The following is a 14,602-nucleotide window of genomic DNA, read 5'->3' as shown; positions in this document are numbered from 1 at the left end:
TAAAATAAAGTAATAATTTGGTGTGTTAAAACAACAACTACAGTTATGACAGTTGCTTCTAATGAGCTTTTTTTTCTCTTCAGATTCTTCTCTTCACACATTCCCAATTAAATGAAGTTTAATATGGCTTAATATGGATTTTCCAGACAAGGCATAAAATAACAATTTCTCATGTCAACATAAAATTATGTAAACATTTGGATCCAACATTGAAACATTTATTTGAAAACAGTTAAGTGCTTTGTGGATAGAGTCTCATCACTTGTACACTGTACTGTATTTTTTTTTTTTTTAAGAAGTTCTCAAAAGTCATGGTGACAGTCCTGGAGCAATTTTCCCATCTAAGGACCCAACATCTCCCATCAGTCCTTGGTGAGGTGAGCGATATAGCAAATAATTCATTTTCTTTAAGCCGAGGTCGCATCTTCTTAGAGTTCACTTGACTTACTGGTTTAATCCACTTGTCACTCCATCAGACCATAAGAGGTTGACCAATAGGACAGGTGCGTGTGTAAGCATAGACTTGAACAGTTCTGCCCACCTTTAAGCCCATCTGGATTTCAGATTTTCAAATAACTCATTTGTTTTCTGCTCATTTATAAAAATTAATGTATTTATTTCAAAGTGAAGAAATGGCAGTTATACTTCTGAAACATGGTTGAGATGGTGGAATCAGAGTTCGATTTTATATTGTTTTTACTGATTCTTGTATGGCTTGTGGACCCTCACTTGGACTTGGGCAGCCTGTAGACCCCTGCAGACCCAATCAGCTGATGCTCCCGAACCTTTCGCTGCAGAAAAGCCTCCAGCTCCTCCACGTCCATCTCTGTAACGACAGGTCCCGTGGCGACGAACATCCTCAGCATTGAGTGGATACGCTCTAGTGTCATACTGTCCAGGTTTGTGAGCATGGCCTGAATGTATGCCCAGAATAGCTGCAACGACATGACATGGGTTAGCATCAGGGGTGAAGGTTTAACTGGGCTGTATCAGATTTTTTTTTATGTAATAAAGATTAGAAAACAGCTGAGCTAGGTCTTACTTCATGAGTAAAATAAAAATAAAACCAAAAATGATTGTATTTGACCATAATCAAAGTTAGCTGAGTATAAAAGAAAGTGATTGAACTTTAATATGAATATATTTAAGCTTAGAAATACTTGTAGGCTTTCACAAGTATTAACTCTGATCCCACCATCTCACAACAGACAAACAGGTTAACTTAAAAAGGTGCCAAATCGGGCAATGACCTTTAGCATTAGCTAAACTCAGACAAGACTGAAGTCATCATCTTTGGTCCACAGAAACATAGAGAAAGTGTCAGCAGTCACCTCCAGTCTCTCTCTCTCTCTCTAAAACCTTCAAATCAGGCTAGAAATCTAGGGGTAATATTGGACTCAGACTTGAACTTTAACAGCCACATCAAATCAGTAACATCTGCAGCTTTTTACCACCTAAAAAACATTGCAAAAATCAAAGGTATACTGTCAAAGCCAGACTTGGAGAGACTTATTCATGCATTTGTCTCCAGTAGGTTAGACTACTGTAACGGCCTGTTCACTGGCCTCTCCAAACAAGGCTTAGGACAGCTGCAGTACATCCAGAACACTGCTGCTCGCGTCCTGACTAGAACCAGGAAGTACGAGCACATAAGTCCTGTGCTCAGGTCTCTGCACTGGCTTCCTGTAGCTCAAAGAATAGACTTTAAAGCAGCTCTGCTTGTGTGCAAGTCTCTCCATGGCCTAGGTCCAAAGTACATCTCCCACATATTAGTGCCATATGAACTATCTTGCACTCTGAGGGCTTCAGGGACTGGCCTCCTGCTGGTGCCCAGAGTCAGGACTAAACATGGAGGATCAGCGTTTCAGTTTTTTGCAGCTAAAACCTGGAACAGACTTCCTGAAGATGTGAGACAGGCCTCTACTTTGACAATGTTTAAATCCACACTCAAAACAGTTCTGTTTAGCTGTGCATATGACTGAAAGGTTTTTATTCTGCACTCTTCTGTTTTAATGTAAATTTTATGATGATTATTTGTGATTATTTATGTTTTGATTTGTGTTATTTTAATGTCCTCATTCTGTAAAGCACTTAGAATTACTTGTGTACGAATTGTGCTGTACAAATAAACTTGCCTTGCCTTAGTATATATAGCTGTCATACCTGTAGTTTCTCCTCACTCTGCTCCTTTTAGCTTTAGCCCCTTTAGCTTTAGCCCCTTTAGCTTTAGTACCTGTAATTTCTCTTCCCTCTGCTCAGACTGTGTGGTTGTGTTCGAATCCCGCTCTTCGTCACTGTCAATGAGCATCACTCCACGCTCCAGTTTCTCTCTGGATGAGCCCGTCTCCATGACGCTATAGCGTCCCCCTGCTTCCTCCCGGAGAACTCCCTGCTGCTGCCACAGGGCCAGTTTCCTGTGCACCAGGTCCCGAGGGGCCCCGAGCTGAGCGCTCAACTCCTCCAGACTCCACTCACCTAATGGCAGTGACCGGACACATTCATTAAAGTTAGCTCTTTTATAGTTTGACAGAGCAGATACAGTGTAGCGCAGATGTGGTATGACAAGAGTAGATAAGAAAGAGGAGTCGTACTCTTGTCCTGGAAGTGCAGGATTATAGCTGCATGGATGGGAGACACTGTGAGGTTTGTGATGGTTCGATCCTCCAGCTCCACATCCAGAGTCACTGAGCCCAGGTGAGGCTTCCAGCTCAGAGTGCGCATGGCCTGGACACAACAGCAACAGTCAGTGTAGTTTTTACAAATGTATATTTTTATTGTGCTAAATAACATAACGCATTGGAACTTCATGTGTACAATCCCCTTCATATTAGAATACAATAAATGATTGTATTTCCACCCTTCGTGCATGCGCAGGGAAACTCGGTGTTTATAGCATAGTCCTCTGGCAGTCATCCGGGATTCATAGAATATTTTTAAATCTAAAGTTAACAACTAATCTTTTTTGGCTCTGCATCTTAAGCCCTGCCATACAGCAGTGTATAACAGCAAGTAGAATAAATGTTTGAAAGTATCCCTGTATCGATAAGTGTATCACTATCTGTCACGACATATTGCTGTATTAATATTTGGAGTACAGCCCTGAATTGAACACATCTCATGGTTTTAATCTGAGGTTATACTTTATGGACCCCGTTGATAATTCAACTACTACATAGCTGGAGGATTAGCCCAAACTTGGCATGAAACTCACACGGGACCTTCTTGCTGTGAGGCAACAGTGCTAGCCATTCAGTCCCAGTGCTGTACTATGATTGGCCAAGTGCAGTCATTCAAATTACATTTGACCTTCCAGCCCCATAACACACCTTTAGCATCTCGTTAGCATGCTACCTTTAGCTCCTTGTTAGCATTACATACCTTTAGCTTCTCATAGCGGTGTGTGTATTCCTCCATGGCCCGATTCACCACCGGGGGAAGCTCTAGTTTCTCCTCCTTCAGTGTGGGCCAGAACTCAGAGGAGAGGATGATGGCGGAGAGAGGAAGAGATGGCTGCTCCTCTTTGTTCAGACGGGACTCTTCTTCACGAACATTTCCGTTTATCCTTCGTGAGTCCGCCATGTCCTGAGTAGGAAGAACGTGAACTTTTAACACCAAATATGTTAAAAGACTTATCCACAGGCCTGATCCTGATCCACACAGGTGCAACAGGCCCCTGGATCGTTTTTTAACAATTCAACTTAATTTGTTCAGAAAGGGCATGACTGAATTGACAAACTTAAGAGTTTTACTGACTAGGCCCGTGTAAGATATATTGTATATATATTATATTGTATAAGAAAATATAGATGACTGACATTTTAACCCTATAGTCCCTATAGTACAATTATCCTCAAAAAATAAATAGCAGAATGAAAAACCTAACAACTTTGTACTGCTGGAAGATTTCTTATAAGATTGGAACTGAAAAGGATTGAATAAATATCTATGACTTATATATGCAAAGAAAAAGTATCTACAATAAATATAGACCCCCAAAATGTATTTTACCTAAAGTTTAGTTTTGCTGTGTGTTCTTTACCTTCAGCATAACCTCGCAGTAGTGCATGTGAGACTCTCCAAAACGCAGCTTCAATAGCTCCACATTTCGGATTTCTCTGGAACACAGAACAGAATGGAAGGATCCTTCAGGGTCTTTCACTGTTTCAGCCTGTGGTCAATTTATATGATACAGCCACGGTTCCATGAATCCCTCTTGACCACCAGAGGGCAGTCCTGGAAACACTCACACAGAATCTTTCAGTGCTTTCAGCACGGCCCTCTGGTGGTCAGGAGGGATGAAATCGAACAGTGCACACTGTAGATGAGAGCTCCTACAGTTACATGTTTGGCATTACATTGTTTAAAAACATAATAATAATAATAATAATAATAATAATAATAGATAATAATCGATAATAATCGATAATCGAATATGAATGTGTTTGAGTGTTACCTGGCAGTGCTGTAGTTGAGCTGGTGTAGCAGTCGGTCGGCTAACACGGCTCTGTACTCGTCGATGAAGATGTCTTTGCTGCCATAGATACTGACAAGCAGACTGATGATGTCAGAGGAGCGCCGCTTCGGGCCTGATTTATCTGAAGCACAGACAGAGTTAGGTCACATGACTGATCATGTGACTGGAGTGTTCTGGCTGCAATATCTGTGTCAGTCTGCCCCAGGGCGACTGTGGCTACAGAGTTCAGTATCACCACTTTAGGTCTGAAAAGTGAAAGCCTAATAGAGCAACAAAAAATCTGTTTTATTCTTTAAAATATGTATAATAATGGACAAACCATCTTTATAATGCGTGTAACAAATGTATGTTTTACCGCTCAACAGCAACTTCTCAAAGAGCTTCACTGAGTCCATTATTCATTTACTCCACAGCCACATTCTGGGGCAGACTAACAGATGTGGCTGGCATTCTGAGCCACTGGCCTGTCTGATTAGGGTTGGGCTATATGACAATTTATTTATTGTTTTTTTATGTTGATTGATCATGATTTTTGAGTTGATTTTATTTTGGCTTATTGAAACAAAAAATGGCTTTCAAGTGTTAAGTGTGTAGACAATAGTAGACTGAATCTCCATATGGATAGAAATTTGATAAACTGCAAATCCGTACGTCACAGCCTGTACACAGCAACACTGTCAATGTGTGAGTTTACTGACCAGGCACAGCATCAGTTGGATCGGGCGTCCACTCCTCTGGATCAGTTCCCTCTTCGTCACTCTCCTGTAGCTCCAGAGTCACTGGGTCTCCTCTGGACAGCTCTGAGGCCAAGTCTGTACATCCCTCAGCGTCTCCGGTCAGACCAGCCACAATCTGACGAACAGTGTCCTCACGAGTCCTTAAAAGGACCACAATGCAAGTGTCAAAACCAGGGGCCAGACCAGGGGCCAGACCAGGGGCCAGACCAGGGGCCAGACCAGGGGCCAGACCAGGGGCCAGACCAGGGGCCAGACCAGGGGCCAGACCAGGGGCCAGACCAGGGGCCAGACCAGGGGCCAGACCAGGGGCCAGACCAGGGACAAAAGATGTGTCAAACCAGAGACCAGTATAGTTCAGGTTATATTTCAGTAATTTTATCCGTTTTGGATAATTGCATTATTCATAAGGGCTACATTAGCATGATTTTGCAGGTTTTAGGGTATGAAAGTCTCAAGGACACATCCGCAGTATACAATTTGAGGTTTGAACCTCTCATCCTCCAGTTAGTGGGCAAACCCCTCTATAGATGGTCATTTACCGTAGGTACTTGCGGATGGGCTGGCAGGCAACCTGCAGGATGACCATAGAAGGGTCCAGTTCTCTCAGAGCTTTAATAGCTGAGATGTAAACAGTCAGAATATCAGATGTGTGCACACCTGCAGAAGGTGAGGAAAACACAGTGAGGTTACATAGACAAGGCACAGTACAGTGGGATTATAATGGACCTTTTCAGCAATATTTCATTCTATTAATCAAAAAATCCAGCGAGGCTGCGAAAGGTGAACCGTGCTATAGCGAGGGACCACTGTATATCCAAGTGTCTATATATCTAATACAGCTATGCACAAGCACCAATTTCAACCGCTGCATTCAGGCAACTGGTTAAACACTCGTATGTAAACAATATGGCTAATGCTAAACTGAAAGCTACAGAAATGAAAACACTAAACAATTATCTGTAACTTAAATTAAATTATTATTAACTTAAATTACAGAATATTGTCAGATTTAACCTGTATCAAGTTTATATCGTTTATTTGTAGCTATCCTCAAATCCACTTTTGTTCAGCATTGTTGTTGTCACAGTTGAACTCGTATCTGAAGTGGGAGTCCTCTGATCACCTCCTAGTTCAGTCCTTATTTTTATAGGAATATTTCATTCTATTAATCATTGCCCCCAGATGCAGCGAACAAGTTTATATTATCTACAACAGTTGATTTAAAGTATATTAGTAGAGTACGAGGATATTAGTAGAGCCTTTTAGGTGGTTTTCAGAACTGATGATGTCATACTCCCAGATGAGGCCCAAGAGCCAGTTCTTACTTTTGACAACATTGCACTTTGCCACGAAATATCCAAAAGGCAAATGCATGAATGTTGACATTTCTTAGTGATTAAACCCTGCAACTCGCTGTATTACAATAAACATTAGTATTTTAACAATATTCATTTTAGCTTCCCCTATCTGTATTAAATATTACTGGCCTATAGAATGTAGTTGTGTCAAGTGAAACCCAGCAACTGAATCCAGACCTTGAGCACAGACCTGGTTGTATTGGGCACAGACAGAGGCACAGACAGAGGCACAGACTTGGTTGTGTGGTTGTATAGGATACAGAAGTGTGGGCACAAACCTGGGTGCAGTAGGCGGCTCTCAAACGCAGTCTTCAGTGATGTGAGCAGCTGCTGTCTCTGGTTCGTTCGCTCCAAACAGAACTTCAGGTCCTCAATGGCGGGTTTGGACTCCGGGAAATCTGAACAAAACAAAAGTACTCAAGTAATTCAACAAGACACTTAATTGAATACCTGATTATTATTTTTAAATGGTTTCAGGAGACACAATTGTGGGATAATCTAACTTCGCTTAATAGGACTGGACCTTCAAGACTGATTTTAAGATTCTAATGATGTTTCTTAAATGTCTCCATGTGTCTCCATGGATTGGCCCCTCTCTGTCTCTTTGAGCTTCTTTCTGTCCATGTTCCCAGTAGAATGTTGAGATCAGCGGACCAGATGATTTTTGATGTTCCAAGGTCCTGCCTAAAAACTCAAAGGGGCTTGGCTTCTGCTGGAGTTGGTCCTAGACTCTGGACTGTAATACCCAGAGGAAGACATTTCCAATCTTTAAATATTTTTTAAATCTTTGGTGAAAACTCATTTGTTTGCACTGGCTTTGTCTTTTAACTTTATTTATGTAGGGGAACCCAATGAGAGCTCTTGGACTCTCTCTTTCATGAGTGCCCTGTTTAAAATACAATACAAGCAGAAAAAAACAACATTATTAAATTACGATTATGTCACCAATGTATCCACTTTTGCTTCACAAAAATGGAATACACTCCAAGGAAAAGCACAACAGCTAAAAGCCTTTTTCCCCTCATCTCAGTTTTGGTGCAGCTAGTTTTTAGCCTTATGCAGTTATGTAATCTAGTATTAAATGTTCCGTTATCAATGATTAACAAGCAGGTGAGGTATTCTGGCAGTTTCTTATAGATACATTTCATACTGTGCTGCTCTCTTCGAACAGACAGTGATGGACAACCCACTTTTTTGTAGAGAATACAGTGATGTACACCACAACCCCATAATCCAGTATGAGAGGAAGGTTGCTTGCACCATTTCTTTTCTGTAATTTAATGGGATACAATATTTGTTTATTTAACAAAATGATAATTGAGACTTTAAAAAACATATCATAGAATTATGTAACAGTTTAAAGGATACGTTTTCGTCAAGCCAAAAGTGTTAACTTTCCATCAATGTACCATTTAGTGTATAAAGATTTGTAGTTACTTATTTTTTTGAAAAAAAATCATATACTTAGTTTTATTTGCATTCAAAGACAGTTTAAGATTTATTAGGGAATTTTGGATTTCATTAAAATCTGGTTGCAGTTTAAATAAAACAGACAAACTTTTAACAAGCTGAGTAAGACTAGTATTGTATTGCTTTATCATGTTTTTGCATGTTTTGGTTTAGACGACTGCACTTTATATTGCCGTGGTTATTTTTAAATGTGCTTTATAAATAAATTTGATTTGACACAATCTCGGAATCGCACTCACCTCGTATGATACTGAACAGCTCCTCGATCCTCATGTTAACGTAAATTCTGCAGAAAAACTGGTGCATGTGACACCTCCACTGTTTCAGCACCGAGCTAGCACCCAAGGGAGACCCAGCACCCATGGAAAGGCCTGTCACAATAACACATTTAGAAGTGAGGTATATTGTTGAAGAAAATATAGATGATATTGTACAAAATTGCAGAATGAAACACTTAAGCAGTTTGTAGTTAATGACTCAACCCTCTTGATTCAACCATTGATATAGTAATTATCATGACTGTCCTACCCACTGGGGACGCAGCATTGACGGGACAGACAGCTTCCATGGGAGAACCAGGACCCTCCACAGGAACAGGGGCTGTGGAGAGGACGTGAGCCTGAGAAGAGACAGGGGAGCTGGAAGAGGCAGAGGAGGAGAGGCCCCTGTCCGCTTCACTGGAGAAGACTTTCCTGAGCCAACCCAACACCTGTTCCAACCACTAGTGGGAGACAAAAAGAAGAAACAGAACTAGATAGTCAGAATTTGTAAATCAAAGGATGACAATATTTCTGCCAGAAACTGTTTGATGTTTGAAAACTAAACCTTAATGTGTCTCCATGGGGTCTTATTCTATGTAAAAATCCTGTAATTTAGACTACTGCTGCAACTAACAATTATTTAAGTGGTCAACTAGTCAAATATTTATTTGTACTGAAACAGTAAGGTAATAATAATGCCACTATCTTTGTTATAAATGGCTTTTGATAAATGTTTTGAGTCTGTATAGTCCAGATAACAACTATGATGGTAAAAATACTATTATAATTATTACAAAGAACAGTTGCAGTCCTAATTTAGACAACAACACTTACAAACATGTGCCACAATGGGTTCTAAAATTTGACAGAGGGGCCGGGCCAGGATATATATGTATATATTACATTAGATATTTGGCCTGTAACATGTAGCAAATCATGAATATGCAAGGCTCATTGTACAAATGCATTAATTCAATTAATAATTAATTTATTAAATTTCAGTTAAATAATCATCATTCAGTTTTATCAAGTGCCAAAAGGTCAACAACTTATTGAAAAGGTAACTGAACAATCTTAATCTATAAATTTGTATCAGTCATAAAAAGCTGTCTTCAGTTCTTGTCCCAGAACATCATTTACCTCCTGGAAGTCCATGAGGAAGGACCGCTCATACTCTCCCCTGCAGTGTCTCTCCATCCGCTGCTCGATCAGTTTGTGCAGGATCTGAGTTACTGCCTTTGAACTCACCCACTCCAGGAGCTGTAGTTTACACCTACAACACAGGGCAGAAATATTCACCTGTAACATTTAAACTACAGTGGTCCCTCATTTATCATGGGAGTTACGTTCTAAAAATAACCCACAATAGGCAAAATACGCAAAGTAGTCAGCTTTATTTGTACCATTGTTGTACATGTTTTAACGCTCTAAACACACTTTATACACTTTTCTCACACAGGCATTAACATTTTCTCACATTTCTCTCTTTTTTATACACTCTCAAAGTTCAAACCTTCATATATTATATCCCTCATCTTGATGATCGCTTTAAATTTGTTGTTCATGTGCCTCTGCTCCAGCGGTATCTGCAGAAGTGCCTCTCCGTGCAGAGAAACACTTAAATCCAAAGCATTTCTGAAATTTGTTGGTGCAGACTTTCATCGACATTGTGGGTTTTGTCAAGGAGAAAACTTGCAAACAGCACTTCAGAGTCACACTGCGATCCAACATTTATGTAAATTTGTCTGAACAGATTCTGTACTGTACAGGAGACACAGCACAGAGGACACTGATGGACAATGGTCTACAGTCCCTCAGTCAATCAGGACGCAGAACACAATGCATGTTCATACACTGTAAAAAAAAAAAAAAAAATTCCACAACAAAAAAAAAAATCCAGCGAGGCTGCGAAAGGTGAACCGCGCTATAACAAATATGTGTAACTTAAATTTAATTATTAAATTAAATTACAGACTATTGTCAGATTTAACCTTTATCATGTGTTTATATCGTTTATGTGTAGTTATCCTCAAATCCACTTTTGTTTAGCACTTGTTGTAATAAGTCACAGTTGAACTTGTATCTGAAGTGGGAGTCCTCTGATCACCTCCTAGTTCAGTCCGAGTGGTGAATCAATAGATCTATAATACAACTATATAAAAGCACCTACTCCTAAGAGCTGCAGTTTACACATGTAACACAGAGCACGCATGAACACCTCTCAACATTTATGAACAAAAGATATTTATGAATGAAACTGATTTATGAATGTTACTACAAAAGAGATTCTTTAGTAACAGGTATGAAGTAAAAAGAATAATCATATTTTAATTCTGCATAAAATATAGACCAGTGCAGTGTTTTCAGATGAACATTCATTTTCATAATTGAGAGAAAAAAAAAAGTCCTGACTGAGACTATCAGGAACTAGGAATTATAAGCATTATTAAGACAGCTTAATCAATTTTTTTTTTTTTTTACCCTGTTTTCAATTAGAATTATTTTTCTGTTCTACTTTTGAGCTGTAGAGGATGGAATAAATATAATAATATAATAAAAACTATGACTCATTTGTTGCAATTCATGTTTTTCCTGGGAATAGTTCTGCTTTAAGGTTAACTCGTCAGTGTCATAAATTAGTTTCAATATTATCGTTTATCGTCTATATTTTCTTCAGCGATGTAAAATGTGTTATCTTAGAGTGTTTTCTTTCTGGTGTCAGACTCACAGGACGTGGCTGAGGCGCTGCAGCTGCTCCAGGGCCTCTCTGCACCAGCACTGGTCTGTGGGCACCGCACACCCAGCACACAGCGCCCCCTCCTGGCCGTCAGCCCCCTCCTCCGGCCCCTCCCCTCCTTCTCCCCCCTCCTGCCTCATGTACACAGAGAAGGTTCGACTGTAGAACTCCAGAACTCTCTCCTCCAGCTCTGGACAGGGGCGCGACAGGAGCAGGGCCCGGATCACTGTGTGGGCGCGGTCAGAGAGGGAGACAGGGGCGGAGACAGGGGCTCGGGCAGAGCTGAGGGGGGGCTGCAGACGCTCCAGGGCACCTATAACAGGGAGAGAAGACACAATAATCTTCTGAATATTATGGCAGTTCTGCGGTGCTTTCAGAAAAATCATGTGAATTTTAGCACATGTTTGTGGAGGTGGTTGTATAAAAAAACGGGACATTTAATATGGTTCAGTAAGAAAAAGAACAGTGGCCCAGAACATTCTATCTGAGGGCATGTTAGAATTATAGATGTACTATCTGCTAGAATGAGCACTAGAGTCAGTTAGAAGATATAAATCAACCAAATGAATACAGTGACTTTACTGACTTAAAGGCGCACTATGTAACTTTTGGTGGTGCGTCTGCCATTTGATTGTCTCCATAGAGATTTTATTGCTTTGCCTGGAACGGCATTAAACTTATCTATCGCCAAAGAAAAAAGCAGTGACACCACCAGGTCAAATTACAGGTCAGATTTGTGCAGAGAGGAGAGGACTTACAAAAATGATTATTGATTTTAAAAGTGTTTTTTGAGTCATAATAATACCTTTAAGAAAATGCTAGATATACGTTTAATGCCGTACTGTGGAACATCCCAGCGATATCATATCCATGAAGACATGCAGTTAAATTGTACACCATAAACACCAAAACTAAAATAACCAACTATTTATGCAGAGTCTGCAGAGGCGCTTTATCCACTGAGTAATAAAATCTCCATCTGAAATGCTGACATCTGTAGATTCTACAAAATAAAAAATAATTAAAGAAGACATATTGTGCTTGTGTCTGCTCTATAGTTATAATCTATGACACCTGTGGATCATCATGTTATAATATGGCATATAATTTGACATTTTAAATCTCAATACTCTTCTAAAAGGATTTAATAAAAGAAACAAGTCCGCTGACTTCCACGTTAGCTACATTGCCGTGTATTACTGATTAAGAAAAGGAAATTGGAGCACAAAGGAGTGGGTGTATGCCGGTGGCGGTGAAAACGGGGATTGATCTGCAATACAGCGTCTTGAAAATAAGCGACTAAAGATTGCTCAGACATGCACAAATCAATCCAGAAACTATTTTGAGAGAGTAAATGAGAAGGGGAAACAACTATAACACAAGTAAAAACTCTGAAAAGTCATTTTTGCAGAATATTTCTGCTTTAATAATTTTGTTTCATTTGTTTTGTTTTTTAACCCAAAGAGAGACTCACGGAGCAGAGGGTCCAGTCTGTCGAGCAGTGTCTGAAAAGCAGAGACCAGGACCCCGGCACGGCCCCTCTCGTCCACATCGTTCTCCGGTAGCTTTAGTCCAGACCAAAACTCAGGAACCACAGACTCCGATAAACGCATCTGCAACGCCTCCAACAGGAAACCGCCCAAATAACACTCTACACCGTGAGCTCTAAGCACAGACAGGGAATCTGAGAGAGGCAGAGAAGAGGGGGATAGCTGTGGAGAGAGGAGAGAGAGTGAATATGTGGTACAGTGAAGGGACAGTGAAAATATGCAATTCTATTATTATAGAAATGTTTGTCATTCTCAGGACATGGACATGCCAGGCCTCATGTGAAAGCTCAGAACCTCCAGAATTCACTCACTGAGCTACAGGGGCTGCACTAGCACTGGTTGGGGATTAAGTAATGACAATTCAGATCAGAGAGAGGATTTTAGGTTTAAACCAACTGGATGTCAGGATTTAAACTTGCAACCCAAATTAGAGGCGCATTGAGAGGTTCATTCTGCTTTCTGATTGGATAGTCGTGTTGAACAAAAACAATTATAACAAACAATTTGTCCATTACGTCCATTATGTTTTTGTAATCAAGAATAAATTACAATTGTAATCAGCAAAAGCTATATCTGATTGTAACATGTTTCGCTCATATCTAAGGACAGATAGGTTATGTTTATAAAATTTTAAATCAAAATCTTGCATACAGTTCCTTTAGCAATTAATTTATTGCGCATTGGGTTGCTAGGTCTTTACTCTACAAATTTGATTAATCAACATGTCTCTGGAAGTGAAGTGACAGAAGAACCAGCATAAAAGACACAATTGAGTCCAGGTTTAGTCTTAGCTGAACTGCTGGTTTAGTCCATTTGTCATCTGATGTATGTAAACCGTGATGCAAACCTAGTAAACCGCACTAAAGTGTCGTCCTCACCAGAGCCTTCGTGGCTGAGTCCCAGGCTTCAGAGAGGCTCAGGTTCAGGGTGGAATCTGATGACTCCATCGCCGCCTCCTCCATTCTCACAAACTCTTCATAAAACCAGACACAAACCTACAAAAATCAAACAACAGCGGAAAATGTCCCTATGAGCAACGTACATGGAGGCTCCCGGACATAACGCACCCTAAACTACCGCAGTGGAGCTGAAATACCGCTAAATATTCATATTTTCACAGCAGAATTGTGCAGCATGTTTCTGTTCTCGCGGGTGCAGGTTTACTTCCGGTCAGAGCTGGTGCGCTTGCTGCCCTCTACCGTTGATCTAACAATAATAAGACAAAAAGATGAAGTTTAAAATAAATACTAAGTTTAAAAACATATTTAAAAAAATATTATATTATTATTTCTACTAAAGAAAATAAAAAATATTGAAAAGAGAAATTTTAGTGCAGCAGTTAAAAGTATCTGTAAACGATAGACAAAAACATGTGTGGGCGCGCCCTCCAGTGGCTCTAAACTGTAACTGAAATATTAGTCAAGCTAAACATTGGGGAGTAAAACTACTACGGGTTATAATCGATTCAAGTTGAACTTGAGTTTTCATATAAAACATATATTTAATTGTGTAATACATTTAAAGGTGAATAATACGTTTATTAAATTGAGTTTGACAGGTTTCCATTATTCTCAAATTTTTACTTACTTTCATGGGATAATATCTCTTGAAAATATAAATTTAAATATAGTTTAAATAATAAATAATAGTTTTACGCAAGTCAAGAAGCAAGTTGAGAAAAAAGTTGTAGTCCTAGTCATATGCTCTTTAAAGTATATTATTTTATAATGTTCATAATAATCAACCACAAATAATAAGTAAATTATAAAATAGAATAAATGGCCAGGTGAGGTCTGTAAATGAGAATCAAACATAAGGAATCACATAATTTCATATTAAACTGTTTGGAATTTTGGAATATAATAACATAAACAATACTAGATTTTATTATGGAATATTAATATGATATATGATTAGATAAATATATAACATGATATAATATAATATAATATAATATAATATAATATAATATAATATAATATAATATAATATAATATAATATAATATAATATAATA

General features: G+C 39.3%; 1 protein-coding gene across 1 annotated transcript; it reads right to left on the bottom strand.

Annotated features, from left to right (window-relative positions):
• Positions 1–200: 200 nt before the first annotated feature.
• Positions 201–13,722, bottom strand: anapc2 (anaphase promoting complex subunit 2). Its single transcript, XM_055223899.1, has 15 exons — positions 13,465–13,722; positions 12,511–12,748; positions 11,028–11,349; positions 9,440–9,572; positions 8,568–8,760; positions 8,279–8,410; positions 6,848–6,967; positions 5,751–5,868; positions 5,173–5,351; positions 4,454–4,595; positions 4,040–4,115; positions 3,379–3,582; positions 2,592–2,724; positions 2,234–2,475; positions 201–935 (listed from the first exon to the last, which is right to left on the bottom strand). Exons 1-15 carry the CDS (start codon positions 13,546–13,548, stop codon positions 726–728), a joined length of 2,526 nt encoding a protein of 841 aa, XP_055079874.1. The 5' UTR covers positions 13,549–13,722; the 3' UTR covers positions 201–725.
• Positions 13,723–14,602: the final 880 nt, after the last annotated feature.

Source organism: Periophthalmus magnuspinnatus, chromosome 8, assembly GCF_009829125.3.
Source record: "Periophthalmus magnuspinnatus isolate fPerMag1 chromosome 8, fPerMag1.2.pri, whole genome shotgun sequence".
Classification (NCBI taxonomy): Eukaryota; Metazoa; Chordata; class Actinopteri; order Gobiiformes; family Gobiidae; genus Periophthalmus; species Periophthalmus magnuspinnatus.
The sequence above is the reverse complement of the archived record's forward strand: the minus strand, read 5'-3'. Positions and strand labels throughout refer to the sequence as shown.

Coding starts and splice junctions, on each gene's coding strand:
- anapc2 (XM_055223899.1), bottom strand. CDS start 13,548: ATGGAGGAGGCGGCGATGGAGTCATCAGATTCCACCCTGAACCTGAGC. Junction 5,869..6,847: donor GAGCCGCCTACTGCACCCAG/GTTTGTGCCCAC, acceptor CACCTTCTGCAG/GTGTGCACACATCTGATATT. Junction 2,725..3,378: donor ACCGCTATGAGAAGCTAAAG/GTATGTAATGCT, acceptor TGTTGTGTCCAG/GCCATGCGCACTCTGAGCTG.